Consider the following 16,087-nt stretch of genomic DNA (forward strand, 5'->3'; position numbering starts at 1 on the left):
TGAAGCACCAACCTTCAGATTGGTGGACAAACGCTCTACCAACGGAGCTACTGTCACCAAAAGACTGGGTAATTTCAAGGATAGCTGCACATCACACTAGCGAGGAGCAGACTTTCTTTTTCATTTGTACCGAAATGACTGCGACGCTGCTGAATCCTGCGTGTATCACCGATTAAGAAAATAAAACTGGAGAACCAAGTAAGTACAGAAAACAGGGTTAGATGGAGTGTAAATGAGAAGGAACAACTACAACACGGTTAAAAGCTCTGAGAAGGTGATTTTCCAGAATAGTCCCGCTTTAAACAAACTCATAAACATTATATTCTAAGCTCTTCCCCCTCGTGTGCTGCAGGTGGCGCAGTTGTTGCTGAGCAGTAACATGGTGACGGCGCTGCTGGAGGGAGACGGCGGCGGCGGCGACAGTTCAGAGCCCCCCTCCACCACGCCCCTCCACCTCGCCGCACGCAACGGACACAAGGACGTCATCAAGTAAGCCCCTCCCCCTCACTGCCACAGCAACACATTTAAGAGCTCAACGACTTCTGAGGCTAACGGACCATCAGCAGATTAAGGGAAATCAGTGCGAGCAAAAGTGTCAGGTCAGATCTATGGATAGGCGACCCCACTAATAGAAAGAATGCATGTTTTTGAGGAATAAAAGACACCTACCTGTAATTGAATAAATGTTAAATAGATATTGATCAAGTCTATGTAATGTCATACTGTGGACAGTGTTGGGAAGGTGACTTTTAAAATGTATTCCTCTACAGATTACAGATTACATATCCCAAAATGTAGTTTGTACCGTAATAAATTAAATTAGTTAAAGTGAGTAATGTAATCTGAATACTTTGGATTACTTGATTTGCAAAGTAAGAGCAAAGAAGAGGAAATCTTCACATAAGAAGTTTTGTCTGATAAAATAAAATAAAAAAAAGTCCAGACTTTACTGAACCAAATTAAAAATATTATTGATAGAAGAGGAGGAGACACGTCCATGCAGCATGATTTAGTCCTGTTAAATCTTGGTTTAGACCTAGTTTAGACTTGGTTTAGACCTGTTTTAGTCTTGGTTTAGACCTGGTTTAGTCTTGGTTTAGACCTAGTTTAGACCTGGTTTAGACCTGGTTTAGTCCCAGTTTAGACCCAGTCTAGACCTGTTTTAGACCTGGTTTAGACCTGGTTTACTCCCAGTGTAGACCTGGTTTAGACCTGGTTTAGACCTGGTTTTAGTCCTGGTTTAGTCCTGGTTTAGTCCCGGTTTAGACCTGGTTTTAATCCTGGTCTAGTCCTGGTTTAGATCTGGTTTAGTGTCCGGCAATGAGTGGAATTACCGGGGAAAAAAAATTAAAAAATTTAAGGGATTTAGCCCAAAATGTGAAAACAGGAAAATACCTCTGTGTAATTAATTTTCTTCAACAAAGTAACTGTAATCCAATTACCACTCACTGAAACAGTAACTGTAACTGAATACAGTTACTCATAATTTGTACTCTGATTTTGTAACTCTGGTACATGTAATTTGTTACTCCCCAACACTGACTGTGGAACATTAGAAAAAAAAACAGATCTGGAGAGGTTCTTGGAGCTCCCAAATTTTAATTTTAGTGACACCATGAGAGCTTTAATTCTGCACAAAACTAATGTTGGTGCTGATTTGAAAACTGAATTAATTTCTTCCTGGATCATGTAAACATTTATTCTTGTTAAAAATAATGTAGGTGGTTCAGTTCACGCTCGTTGTGTCACCCTTCTGATCCGGCTCCACCAGTCCTGTCTTCGGACTTTCCTCCACGTCTCTGGATTTGTGAGCGGGATGTGGGAGTGGGCTGAGGTAGAGCAGCCTCACACTCACTTTGTCTTCTTCCTCCTTCTCCAACATTCTTCCCTTCTCCTCCTCAGCTGACAGACGTAAACCGTGATGAGAAAATTCTCCAGCTGCTGCGCAATTATCATCAGAACCACTGCGGAAAAAGTTTGGATCATGTTTGTGTCCGAGTAACGACAAACCGAGATGACAGAAAGGCTGGTAGCAGCTGAAGTGTGTGTTTTCTTCCGGTTGATGTAGATCAGTGGTGCTCAATACGTCGATCTTGATCCACCAGTCGATCGCCAAGGTTGTGTGGGTAGATCGCCGTGTCTCGTCTCGGACTCGATCGCGTTTGGACTCGGTCTTGTCTCTCACTCGAGGTCTGACACTCAACAAGTGTGATCATATTTCATTACAGCCGCTGCTGTTGGTAATAAACTTGTAGCGGGTGCAGGAGCGTGTGGGGCGTCTCAGTGCAGCCTGTGTACTCATTTGAAACCCGCGGAGACTCTACGGCACATCACAAACACACACGCTCCCTATGCACGGCTCGTCTGCAACAGCGTGTGCCCTCGTGTACCAGCGTGCATCACAGGGCAGGTTCAACTTCCTAAACATCCTACCTGTCCATCTGCCTCACGTCAGCACGCCGCCCCTCGCCTTTTCACGCTCTCGCTCCTTCCTGCGTACAGCGAACACAAGCCCCTCCCACAGTGCGGCTGATTAGAAGAACAAGACCAAACGTGAAGCAAAAACAAGTCTAAATTTGTGTTCCAGTGTTGGCACAAAGCAGGTCTACAGCATAGAGCGGATCTACAGAACAGACCTACTGCCACATTTGGCTGAAGTTTGTCTAACAAAAGTGCACAAATGCATCTGTGTTTGTCACGATGTGCGTTTGGTTTGGTAAACGTGCAGAGGCTGGTAAATATCACTGCAAAACCAGAAAAGAATGCAACTCCAGTTTGGAACTTTAAAAAACAGGTTTAAAAATCTTCCTTCACTTTTTTCACAGTTTTGTGTAAAGTTCCAGAGGAAGTTCTATTAAAGAAGAGGTTCTCAAACTGTGGGTGAGGGTCCAAAAAAGGGACACAGAGTGTTTCAGTGCAGTTTGTTTGGCTTTGTATTAGGTAGATCTTTATGACTTGGTCATTTTGTAAGTAGCTCACATGCTGAAAAAGTGTGAACACCTCTGATGTAAATACATTGGTGTCTCTGTTCAATCAGAACCTTCCCCACCTTCAAACGCTGATCCCAATTAAATAAAGACCATTTAATAAATTTTCCATGTAAAGCTCAATTCAGAATTATTATTTCCATGTAAACTCGAATGAGAATATTTTAATTCAGAACAATTAATTCAGAATTGAAAAAACCTCATGTAAGCGTGGCTATGATAGAGTGTACGTAATATCATACTGCGGAACATTACTGGTACATAGAGACATGCACCTCCAATAAAAGTTGCAAAACAAAATTGTGCAACAGAAAAAAAAACAGATCTGCACTGTGCAGTTTTAATTTTATTGACACCACATTGTCATCTGTTTTTTGTTTCATACTGTGAAACATTCCTAAAAGAAGAAAAAAAAGCATCTCTACAAGCGGGGTGCTCAAAAGTATCAAAAAACAGATCAGGTATCGATACTAAAAGAGTCACACTCCCAGGACAGAAATGAACCTGTCCTGAATAGTTCTAGAATGAGCTTTAGCAGAGAGTGTTTTTGCTGTTTTTATAATCATCGTAGTATCAGAAACAGTATTGATTATGGAGTTTATTCCTTAGTACTGAAATCAAGTCTGAAATGTTTGTATCGTGACAACACCACAGATTAAGTTCCTTTCTTTTATGGGCTACATAATAAATATTGATGGTATTTGTTATCACAACCTGAACTTGCGTGGGCTTGGTGTGTTTTTAGTGAGTCGTGTTGTGCTCATGGAAGAATCTCCGCCCTGCCTTTCAGACACGGTCCTAATGAATCCAATACAAACAGATGGAGCAACACCACGTTCTCATAACTGTTGTGAAATGAATTGGTCACAACTTAAAGAGCCCATGGTATGCTGTTTCTGATCTGTTCTAATGTAGTTTCTTCATCACAAACAGACCTGGAGTTGTGTTTCGTTTCATTCACACTGGTTTAACACACAAACTCTAGAGTTATTAGGATAATTTCAGCTCTGGAATTGCCACTCTCTACTGAACTAAAGGTAAAAGGAGCTGTTTACTACATCACAAAGTGGAACAGAACATTCAGAACTTTGGAGATGTAGACAGACTAATAATAAAAGGTTACTCATACATGTGTGAATGAAACAAAACTCAACTCCAGGTCTGTTTGTGATGAGGTAACAACATTCTAACGTGGCTTAAATCTCACGAGAGACAATTTTGTGTCATATAGAACCTTTAAACCGGGTTAGATGGGTCAGGATTCTATGGTAGAATTAACTTAACTGTCCAGATGTGTTGACCTGGTTTACAGTCAGTGACCACGTTTACATGATGTTTTTTTGTTTTTGTTTTTTTAATTCCAAATTCATTGCTCTGAATTAAATAGTTTGGAATTAAAATATTTTCCCTCGAGATTACATGGAAATAATAAATCTAAATTGAGGTTTACACAGAAATCATCTTTATTTAATTCTGCTCAACGTCTGGAGGTGGGGAAGGGTTCTGATTGGACAGATTTACGTCTTTGGGAAAAAAACACACATTTCAGCTGCTACCGGCTTTTCTGTCATCTCGGTTTTGCCACGGACACAAACACGATCCAAACTTTTCCCGCAGTGGTTCCGATGATAACTGTGCAGCAGCTGGAGAATTGTCTCATCACACTTTACGTCTGTCAGCTGAGGAGGAGAAGAGAAGAGTGTCGGAGAAGGAGGAAGAAGATAAAGTGAGTGTGAGGCTGCTCTACCTCAGCCCACTCCCACATCCTGCTCACAAATCCAAAGAGACGTGGATGAAAGTCTGAAGACACGACTGGTGGAGCCGGATCGTCCGGATCGCGTCAGAAGGGCGATACAATGAGCATGAACTGAAGCAACCACATTATTTTTAAGGAGAATAAACGTTTAAATCAGTGGTCACCAACCTTTTTCAGACAAAGATCTACATGTTTGGTCTGAGGAAAGAGCAAGATCTACCAACATGAACGTAAATAACAACAAACGTGATCATGTTCATAGTTCTAGACAGCTTTATATTTGCATTCTTACTAAAGGAACACTCATTACAGAATGGGGACTAAAACACTCTCTGCAAGAAAAAAAAAGTGCAACTGCAATACAAACAAAATGCAAACCAAATGCAGTGAAAGCAACCAAAATAGTGCAAATTTGACCACTAAACAGCATTAACAGTATATCGAAGGGTTAATGAGAGAAGTTCTATTATTATGAAATTCAGGGTGATGGCTGAGTCTGAAATGGATAATGTTTTGAAGTTTGGTTTATAGTTGCAGACAGCTAAACTGAGACAATCTGTGTCTATCAGTCAGACTGTTTCTGTGCTTGGATTTGATGATTTTCATTTGTGAAAAGGCCGCCTCACGCAGATAAGTTAAATCAAAGTAAGCACTCACTTTCAATGCACATCTAGTATCACAAATTGTTGAATTAAGCTGGAGATCTACCAGGGACATGGCAAAGATCCAGCTGTTGATCACGATCTACAGGTTGGTGACCACTGGTTTAAATGATCCAGGAAGAAATTCATTCAGCTTTAAAATCGGACTAAACCACCCACTTACTTCGGAATTTTCAAGTTCGGAAGTTTCATTGCAAATAATCATTTTCATTAGGAATTTTGTTTACATGGTCTTTTTAAAGCGGAATTTATTTTTATTCAGAATTATTTTGATTGATATGAAAGCTCTCATGTAAACGTGGCAAGTATCTCTGTAATGACATTCACACAGTAGTAGTGTAGTATTGTATTGTTGTAAATTGAAAGTGCTTTCAAAGAGTCGGTCTGTGGCGTAGATCGTACAGGCAAATGCCGAGGGCGTGCTGATGAGAGGCGCCGAGCTCACTGCTGATCATTAACAGCTCATAACACAAAAAAGCACCAGCCACGATGAACTAAAACATCTATTGATACATCGCACTGGGGTTGTTCTATATGTGTGTGTTTTGGTGGAATGTTCACCAGTTCCCATGGAGACACAATGCAAACGTTAGCAAATACTGCCAAATAAGTTTTAAGATCGACTAAAAGCCCAAGAAAATAACACAAATGGATTTAAAGAGCACGTTTTCATGGGTTTCATTCATGTGCGTTGTGTCCCCATGGAAACTGGAGAGAAACTGGAACAAAATAAACTAAAGAACTGGTTTGATTTAAAGAAATTATTGTGTCTTGACAAAACAAAATTCATGGTATCAATAAGAAAATAAATATCAAAATCAAAATGAATGAACATGAAATAGGAAAGGGTAAATTATGTAACATTTCTTGGAGTGATTATAGATTGCAAAATCTCATATACAACTCATATACAACCTGCACAGAAGAAAGTGTCTAAAACGACTGGACATAATGACAATATATTCTGAAACAAAAATATATTACAACTTTTACTATCTTGTTCTTACCTCACTGAACATATGGGCTTAATCTGGGGAAACACATATAAAACTAGAACTAATCTAGTCCTTCTATTGCAAAAAAAAATAAATTAAAAAAAGCTGTTAGACTGATGAACCACGCACCTTATGATTTAGCCAGTAACTCTGTTCATCCAGTCAAATGTTCTTAAGTTCTATGACTTGGTCGACTTGTAGACGGCTACATCCATGTACAAAGTCAAACATAATCAAATTCCTCATTCTTTGCAGGCAGTGTTCACTGAGAGAGAAAGTAAATATAATCTAAGGGGCACATGTGTGTTCAACATGTAAGAACGAGTCTGAGGAACACTTTTACCAAGCAACGAGTTCAATTATTGAACAGTTTCAATTTTTCAACTCAAAATAACTTTTAAGAGAATTGCAATGAGAAAGTATCTGAAAGAATAGCGACAGTAAAGAGATTTTTGTTATATAATATTATTATGTTGAACGTTAGCCAGGCTGACGCCACCTAGTGCCTCTGCTCGATTTCATTTCCCTCCAGCGACTAGGTCAGGAATCAGAATACACTTGATGGTTTGCAAGAACCCCAGAAGTTGTAGACCACGCACCGACCAATCAGCTGTGAACTGTGAAGCCATGACGTCAAACTCGTCGTGTCTGTCTGGGTCCGTTTTGTGGAACAGCACAACAGTAAACAAAGCGTCGAGATGGATGTAGACGAAGACAGACATTCAGTGTTGTCAACAATTCCCAAGATCAAGGATTTAAAGCTGGAACAAAGAGAATGTTTGGTGAATTTTATCAAGGGGAAAGGCGTTGTTGTCCTTCTTCCTACGGGATTTGGTGCATTACAAACATCATGACCAAACAGCAGCGATTGGTTAAATTAAAAAAGTACCCGCCTACTGTCAAGCGAACGAATCCTAATACTGTGAGGTCAAACAGTTTTCACGAAGTGAAACCAGCTGATGAATCAGGCTAATAAAATATTGTATTAATGCCGCATTCATTTTGAGATGAATGTCCATGAAGGTGCTGTAGTTGGAGATAAGCAGAGGCATAATAATCTTCAGCTTCTGCCCACACCTGCTCACTGACTGACTAAGTGTTTGATTTGATTCTTCTACAGACTGAATATGTTTTATTTTTTTGACATCAGATTCAATATAATGTATGTAGACTGTAATGAGTTAAACACTGTCCAAATAAACACATGAATCACAAACTCCTAAACATTCTGCGAATAGAGACAGATGTAGAATACCCCCATTTGTGCTTTCAAAATTTAGGGGCTCTTAATGAATGTATTAATGAAAGGTCAAAAGTGCTATTAGATTAATATTACCAGGAGTGGGGGCCATCAAATCTCTTGTCTATAGGACTCCACAAGAGCTGGGCCAGCACTGCTTATCTGTCCTCTACCCAGTTACAGTTACAAGTCGGATCTATGGAGATGTGAACATGCTCACAGTGGGAAAAGCATGTTTTGTTATACATTTTATGGATCCCCACAGCAGAAAAGTGACATATTGCACCTTTAAGACATAAGATAAATAGGGTGAAACGTACAGACCAGCATGTGGATGCTCACTTTGATCATTTCCTTCCACACCAGTGAGTTATACAGTTCTGTACATTTCCTGTGGATGTGTGAATACTCCCTCTTTGCTGAGATGTGACAGAAAGCACTGGGGCCGTGTGCAGAGTTTGCTCAGCAGAATCTCAGCTCGTCTCTCCCAGGGATTTCTGTCTCTTCAAAGAGCCACATTCTAAAAGGAAGAGCGCGCTGTCACATGGAGACGCTTCTGAGTCCTGGTTTATGCAAAAATGTAGTTTCATTTAGAATTTAGAATGCACTCATATTTGTGTTGATGCGCTGTTTGTGAGGCAGTGGTGTGTGTGTGTGTGTGTGTGTGTGTGTGAGGCAGATGCAGATTTGTCCTAGTTTGGCTCGGTGAGGTCCAGGGCGGTGCACATGTGGAGCGAGGAGTGCTGCAGGCGGGTTATTGATCCACATTGTTGGCTGTGACCTATTCAAACTCATGCTGGTGACTGCAAATGATGAGTTTAACTATAATTTTACTGAATCATGTTTCACAGTTTGCAACTTTAATATTAGAACTCCCAGAATTCTGAAACTAGAACTCCCAGAGCAGTTTTTTTGACTGTTACATTCTGACAAATGCACTTCTGAGGGAGGAAAAATACAAAATACAAAGAGATAGAGGAAAAGTCCAAAAGTAAGGGACACTGAATCATTTTATTTCAATAGAGCTCCAACTAAAGGGAGCACATATCGACAGGCCAATTTAGCCATCGAATAATGCTCCCACTGTACAATCACCATTATTCACTCATTTAGATGAATATGGGTACAGAACACAAATTTTGACTAGAGCCGATCGATATATCGGTTGATAGTTTGCTGATATGGGCCGATATTTCACGTGGGCATGTTATACCTCGTTATAAAGCTTAGACTCTCTACATTATGTTCATCCAATTTACAGACAGATAAATGTCCTAATATGTGGCTCCATATCAGTATTTATCTGCAGAGTCATTTGTCTGTGTCTGTGTCCATGTGTCCGTTTTTTATTTTTTTTTAAATTTCAAATATACAATATATAGACAATGGTATAAACAAAAACATTGCTGGAGGCTAAAGAGTTCATATGGTCACAGGGCTCAATCAGCGCAATTAATAACACACATATGCATTACAGTGTAAATATATAAATGTACATGTACAAATGTAGAAAAGTAGAAAAATAAATAAATACATTCATACTTCAAATTCCATACAAAGTGCTTTTGTTTTCAAGGCTTTGGGATTTGTGCAGTAATTTAGAGAATTTATATAAGAGGACAAGAGGGACTGAAACACGACAAATTTGGGTTTTTGACTAGAAAATTTACAGCAATGAATATGAAACTTTGATAGTATTAGGATTAAATTCAACACATATATTTTTTTAGCAGGAATATCTTTTTCAAAGACACAAAAAAGGACATGTTTTATATTAAATTGTAGGTTTGTATCAAGCTTTCTATTCACTAACAAAAATATGTCATTCCAAAAGATTTGAGTGTATGAGCATTCCCAAAACATATGGGTGACCGTTTCTTCAACGCTGTGACAGAATGAGCAAAGATGATCTATGTTTAAGTTTAATGTTTAAAATTTTGAGATAACAGCATTAACAGGGTAACATCTATGCAGGATTTTCAGGCAAACCTCACGAGTTTTGTTAGTTACAAAATATTTTCTAGGCAAAAGCCAAATGATTCCAGTTAATGTCTGTAAATGTATTATTCCAGACAAAAACACAAGCTGGTTTACTAATATACATTACTCTTATACATTTGTTATTTGTTTTAGAGCTTAAAAACGGGACAGACAGACAGAGTTACCAATAAACAGCTCTGTTTTAGTTGAGTCGTCATTAGAAATATGTACATAAGTGGACATCAGCATTTTCCCTCCTGAAGGAATGGCATTAAAACAATTGCATATTCTCTTGGCATTTCTGGAAAATTGTAAACATTGAGAAACTCCCTGTAGGAATAGGTGATGCCTTTGTTGTTAAACAGTTGGTGTACACAGATGATACCCTGGTCAACCCATTTTTCTAAGAAAAGAGATTTGTGTTTGAAGCATATATCTTTGTTATTCCATATGTAATATTTTTGTGGTGAGAAGTTGTGCTTATATACTAAAGTCCAACATAACAGTAGCTGTTTGTGAAAGTTAGAAAGTTTAATTGGAAGCTTATCAATGGTATAATTACACCTCAGAATAAAATTTAAACCTCCTAATGCATCAAATATATGTGTTGAAATGAAATTCCATAATGAATTTGGGTTCAATAAATATCTTTTAATCAATTTAATTTTGAATTAATTAATTAATTAATTATTTGAATTTAGAATGTTAAATCCACCATTACTTAAATTATTAATCATTACATTTTTTCTAATGAGGTGTGTTTTTTTCTTCCAGATAAAGTCAAATAAGATTTTGTCTACTTGGGCAATAATGTTTTTTGGTACGTGTGTGTCCGTACTGTCCCTGAACACACCCACAGAGTGACGTCACTCACGTGTGTTTGTTTACACCCGCAGACACAGATCCAAACACTGAGATTATTTTCTTTTTACAGACAATCGGTTTGAGTCTGGATTAAAAGGACATTTATTAGTGCAGACTTGTGATGTGAGGAGGAGCCTGTGTGAGGCTGAGTGTTGGAAATATGTCGATTTTGAAGCTAGTTTTGGCTATTTGTTATTAGCGATTAGCTGCTGTAGCTCCCACACATAAACAGGCTGTTTTCTGTTGGTCTATTGTAAAGTGACTGTATTGTCCGTATATTTGTTACTGGACTTGCATTGATATGTAAATGAGCTGTGAATAGACGTGTGAATTATGACATTTATGCATATAATTAATTATCACGGCGCGCAATATTTACAGCTAAAGGCTAATAGCGGTAGTTTCTTTACTAGCTAGTAGTGATGGGTCGGTCGTGAACGAAGCGGCTCTTAGAGCCGGCTCTTTGAAGCGAACGATGGGAGCCGGCTCCTTTTTGGGAGCCTTGTTTTCTCTTTCTCTCACTTTTTCTCTTCACGTCGTTCAGACTCGTGGTAGTTTGACAGCGGCTCAAAACAAAACTTTCAGAAATCGTGCATAGGATAAAAAAAACGTGCATGTTTGGCTGTAGTTCAGCGTAAAATAAATAAACCAGGACTAATCTTGGGCTCAAGACACGGAGAGAGATAGAGACCGAGTCCCAACACTCAGTCCTGGTTCAGTTCTGGTTTAGTCCTGTTTTACACATGGTTTAGATCTGTTTTAGTCCTGGTTTAGTCCTTTTTCAGTCCTGGTTTAGTTCTGGTTTAGTCCTGCTTGCAACAAAACAATCTGAAGAGTCGCTTGGGAGCCGAAAGAGCCAGCAGCTTTTAGTGAGCCCAGCCAAAAGAGCCGGTTCTCTAAAAAGAACTGGAATACCCATCACTAGTAGCTAGAATGTGATGTAAAAATGCCATTAGTCTGACCTACTGTCTGTAAATATGATGTAAAGTGGCAGAATAACAATAAATGTTGCCTAAATAAACCCAATTTAGAATCCACTAGAGCCAAACCTAAGTTTTTTAAACAATTCAAGATTTACAGTGAATTTTTACATCACTAAATATATCGGCGATTATATCGGCAGCTCTCACTCCCATTTTATCAGTATCATATCGGCAATAACAAAATCCATATCCGTCGGGCCCTAATTTTGACTGTATCTTCTTCCAAATAATGCACCACTTGGGGGCGCACACCTCACCTTTGTGACACTGGGGACATTGAAGATGGGACAATTCCTGCAATTCAATTTTATTTCTACAGCACTAATAACAATGGACTTGTCTCTTAATGGACGAGGACAGAAAAATGGGCAACAGAAGAAACGTTATAACTATAACGATATCCAAATGTCATGGTACAATATTATCACGATATGTCTCTCACAGTACAATAACTACTGTGATATTTTGGAGAGGTGAACAGAATTGTACATATGCTGTTTTTTGTTTTTTGTTTTCCTTTTTAAATCCCTTGACCAGTCTTCAGTGTGGATTTAAAAGTGCTTAATAACAGTTATTTTGTGATGTAGTAAAGTAAGTAAAGGATCATGGCCCATGCACTTCCTTCTTTTTTAATACTTTTAAGTGAAAAACCTTGCAATTCGATATATTGTGATGGATAATGATGTTATTGTGAGAGTTCTGATGACACAATCAAGATATCAAGCTATTTCAAAAATATATACACACAATCCAGTCCAAAAGTAAGAGACACTGAATCGTTTTATTTTAAATCTGTCTGTGTGTCACTGTGTATGGCTCATTTTTGTGGCAGTTTTTATTCTTACAGTTTTGAACACAATTCTCTAAATGAAAACTCAAAAACATAAAGTATACTGTATCTAAAATAAACTTTGAAAACATGCATTCTCATTCTAAGTGGAGTCATCACCTGTCTGTCTCCACAGATGTTTAATGTCATACATGGTTCCCACGGTGTCTTAAAAAGTCTTAAACACATTGAATTTATGAATTTGGTAATAATACCTAAAAAAGATGTGAAAAAATCTTGAATTTTTAAATCTGTGTCTTAAAATTTGTGCAGTATGTAACTTCTCCATATCACAATTTTCCTCAAAAATTTAATTTGTCAACCATCATGATTTGGTTAAATAACGTCGCCTAAATAAAGTGCAGCCCCGGGTCAAAATCCTCTGAACACGTCACTGAAGATCACACGCTACAGCTCCAGAAGCAACAAGCTCAGCCGAAGAGTAAAATTAAAGAAAATCTCAGCAGAACACAAAGTTTGACTAACACCGCTCTGTTGTTTCTTAACATTACCAAGCGACACATTTTATGCTGGAGTTATGAGGAAGACTTTCTCGTCGCCATATTTCTTTGCTTGAGAAATAAATGGACACAAATCCAAGAGTTTTGTTTTTCTTTGTTGGTAGATCTATTGGCCGTGAAATAGATATTACATTTGTATATAAATGATCTTAAAAAGGTTTTAAAAAGACTAACTTGAAGAAACCTGTTAGAACCCTGATCATACTGTGGAACATTTAAGGCATCTTAATATATTAATCCTGTATCTCATGAGTCTGTTTAAAAAGTCAAATCTGATGCACAGACTGTGAGTGACACTGAGCACACAGATGGGCAGGGCCGAACGAACTCTATATGTGTATTATTATTGTTGATCATAAACTGTGTTACAGTCTGTCTTGTCTTGACTGCACAGGTTACAGTCAAAAAGCCTAAGGAAATAACATCTAAAATAACATCCGTGGACATTAGGGTGTAACAGTACATTGTATTTGTATACAGGGAGTTGGGTTTGGTGCAGGGCTGTGCATGAATGAATTTGCGCAATGTGTGTGTGTGTGTTTACATTCCTCCACTGCATGTGCAGCTACACGGAGGCTCGGCTCTTTAATATTCACGAGGAACTTGTCCGTGATTGGGGCAGTGTTTCCTGCAGCGCTTTATAGTTAGAGCGGCCGCCTTAACAGTAACTGCCCCCCACCTTGACTACATCCCTCTGAACCACATGCATCCTGGTTATCACTCTTACCTTTCGGTACAGAATCTCCACCCCCAGTGACACTGTAACTGCAGCAGATCTGCTCTTACTGTGGACAAGTTGTTTTTTCTAGTTAAAAATCTGAAGATTGAATAAAACTTCAGGCTGGAACTGTTAATGCTGCACTTTACTTTTTGAAAAATGTTCATTACTATTTACAAGGATTAATTAAAAAAAAAATATATATATATATTTCACACATTTGTTGTTATGTGAGAATATTTTATTGAACTTATCAGTTTTACCAAGCAGCACTTTGCAATTATTTTATTTTCCCGTTTGTATAACAGTTTGTATAAAACAAATTGTTGGTTTAATAAAAACACCAAAAAAAAAAAACAACAACAACAAGGAAATGATTTTGCATGTTGTTTCCACACTGTACTGAAAATGAACCAAACCATGACCTCAAAACTGAGGTATGTACTGAACCATGATATTTGTACTGTTACATCTCTAATGGACGTCCTCACCAAGAACCAAAACAGTCGTCCTTTATATGAGGAGCAGCGTCTCTACTCAGAGCTCTTTCACCGTGACAGAGAACAGCTTGTAATGATGTGTTTAGATGTTACCTTCAGCTCCACTGAGTTTTTTGCAGTGTAATTTTCATACTGTACATTAAAGACTCACTGTGTAACATTTCTGGTGGGGTCCATCACCTGCTTGTGTCCATGTACATGTCATTGATTTACTGAGAATGTTTCACAGTAACAATCTTGCATTTCTTCTTGCCTTGGATTGGCACCTGCTTAGCTCCATGATAAACCTAATGCCATACTGTGGAACATTCCAGGCAAAACAATAACAGACCCTCTACTAGAAAAGTTGCAGAGCTCCTCTTTTGGGCATGTTTTCAATTCGACATCACATTTAATTAAAATGTCTGAGTCAAATGTAAACAAGATTGATAGAAACAGAAGAGGAGTGTGCATAGTTGAGTTAATTCCTTCCAGCCGTCGCCCTGTACTATTTACTCCTCCTAAATTGTTCAAAGTTTACATGTTGACAGCGGTGGGTAGAGTAGCCAAAGATTATACTCAAGTAAGAGCAACATTACTTCAAAATTACTCAAGTAGAAGTGTAAAGTAGTGGTCCAACAAAACACAAGTAAGAGTAAAACGTAAGTATTAAGAGTAACTATCAGCACGCAACATCTGATTTATAATTGGAATTTAATGTAATTGACCAGAGCGCTGCAAGAAACACAAATATTCAAATCATTTCAGATTGTTGATATAAAGCTGTTGGGAAGAGTAGAGAAAAGTAGGACTATTGTTACATCACGTACTTTAAAAAGTCTTCAAAAAGTAAATGTAACTGCGTACCCCCCACATCTGAGTGTTGATGCATTGAGCTGAGGGGGGAGGGGCTGGGTGGGCGGTGGGGGTGTGGTGGTGGTGTGGTGGTGGTGTGGTGGGGTAATGACATGTTACAGATGGTTCAGAGTGGATGCTCGTACCCCTGGGCGTACAGTGTGTTTATTGCTTGTGTTTTGCTGTAGGTTGCTGCTCAAAGCCGGTATCGACATCAACAGAGCCACTAAAGCCGGGACGTCACTGCACGAGGCCGCCCTCTACGGGAAGACCGAGGTGGTGCGCCTGCTGCTTGATGTAAGTTTAAGAGTTCTTTTGTCAACCAAAAGATCACAGACATATAGAATCGGAGGCGGAGTTCAGTACCCTTAGTGTTGATCACTCGCCATTAAGCCACAAAGCCTTCAGAATCAGATCTGGAACATGAACTAAAGATGATGTGTTGTTTTCAATGACCTGTGATCATCTGCCAAAAAATCTGTTTTCATTCTGCATTACTTCCTGAGTACTGGGCTAGCTCCTCCCACTGTGTGACGACAGAGACATGCACTATGTGATCCATTCTGACTAACTAGAGATGTAACAATAACCAAAATATCATGATATCGTATCGTCAAAAGTCTCACAATAATACCGTGGGCGTGGGGCACCACAATATATCAAATTAGAAGTTCCTTTGCTTAAATGCATTTTTTATAGCAGTAGCCAGTAAACATCAGGAACTACATATCCCATGATTCATTTGAGCACATGCAACATAAAGTTATATGTTTTTACTTGAATTCTCGGGATTATGACAGAAATAATTCACATCAAAATTTTGTCAGGATATTTTAAAAGTAAAAAAGCGTCCTATCTACAATGATATCAACCTCTCCAAAATATCGCAATAAATATCGTACAGTGAGAAGCATATCGTGATAATATCGTACCGAGAGATTTGGATATCGTTACATCCCTAGTTCTGACCAATCGGATTATTTATCTTACAAAGATAACTTTTAGATGCTTTGACGATTTAAACATTCTGAAAAACATATTTTGTGAAAATACACGAAGAATTCCTACAAAAGTTACCTTTGTGAAAGCTGCTGATGCCCTGTCAGTAGAATATAGAGTTTCGATGATCAACAAACTTATTGCGCTCTATAGACCGGAGCTCAACTAAAAGGGTTTCGAATGGTATGAACTCATCGACTCTGATTTGATTTGACGTTA

At 38.5% G+C, this 16,087-nt stretch overlaps 1 protein-coding gene across 1 annotated transcript in view; it reads left to right on the top strand.

Annotated features, from left to right (window-relative positions):
• The window catches only part of LOC110154052 (caskin-2-like), a 154,525-nt gene that overhangs the window by 103,734 nt on the left and 34,704 nt on the right, over nucleotides 1-16,087 (top strand). Inside the window, exons 7-8 of the mRNA XM_020917986.2 lie at nucleotides 353-489; nucleotides 15,058-15,166. Coding sequence (XP_020773645.2) covers nucleotides 353-489; nucleotides 15,058-15,166 — 246 coding nt within the window. The remainder of the gene's footprint in view (nucleotides 1-352; nucleotides 490-15,057; nucleotides 15,167-16,087) is intronic.

Source organism: Boleophthalmus pectinirostris, unplaced genomic scaffold (assembly GCF_026225935.1).
Source record: "Boleophthalmus pectinirostris isolate CB_2022bp ecotype Guang Dong unplaced genomic scaffold, ASM2622593v1 HiC_scaffold_14, whole genome shotgun sequence".
Taxonomy (NCBI): domain Eukaryota; kingdom Metazoa; phylum Chordata; class Actinopteri; order Gobiiformes; family Gobiidae; genus Boleophthalmus; species Boleophthalmus pectinirostris.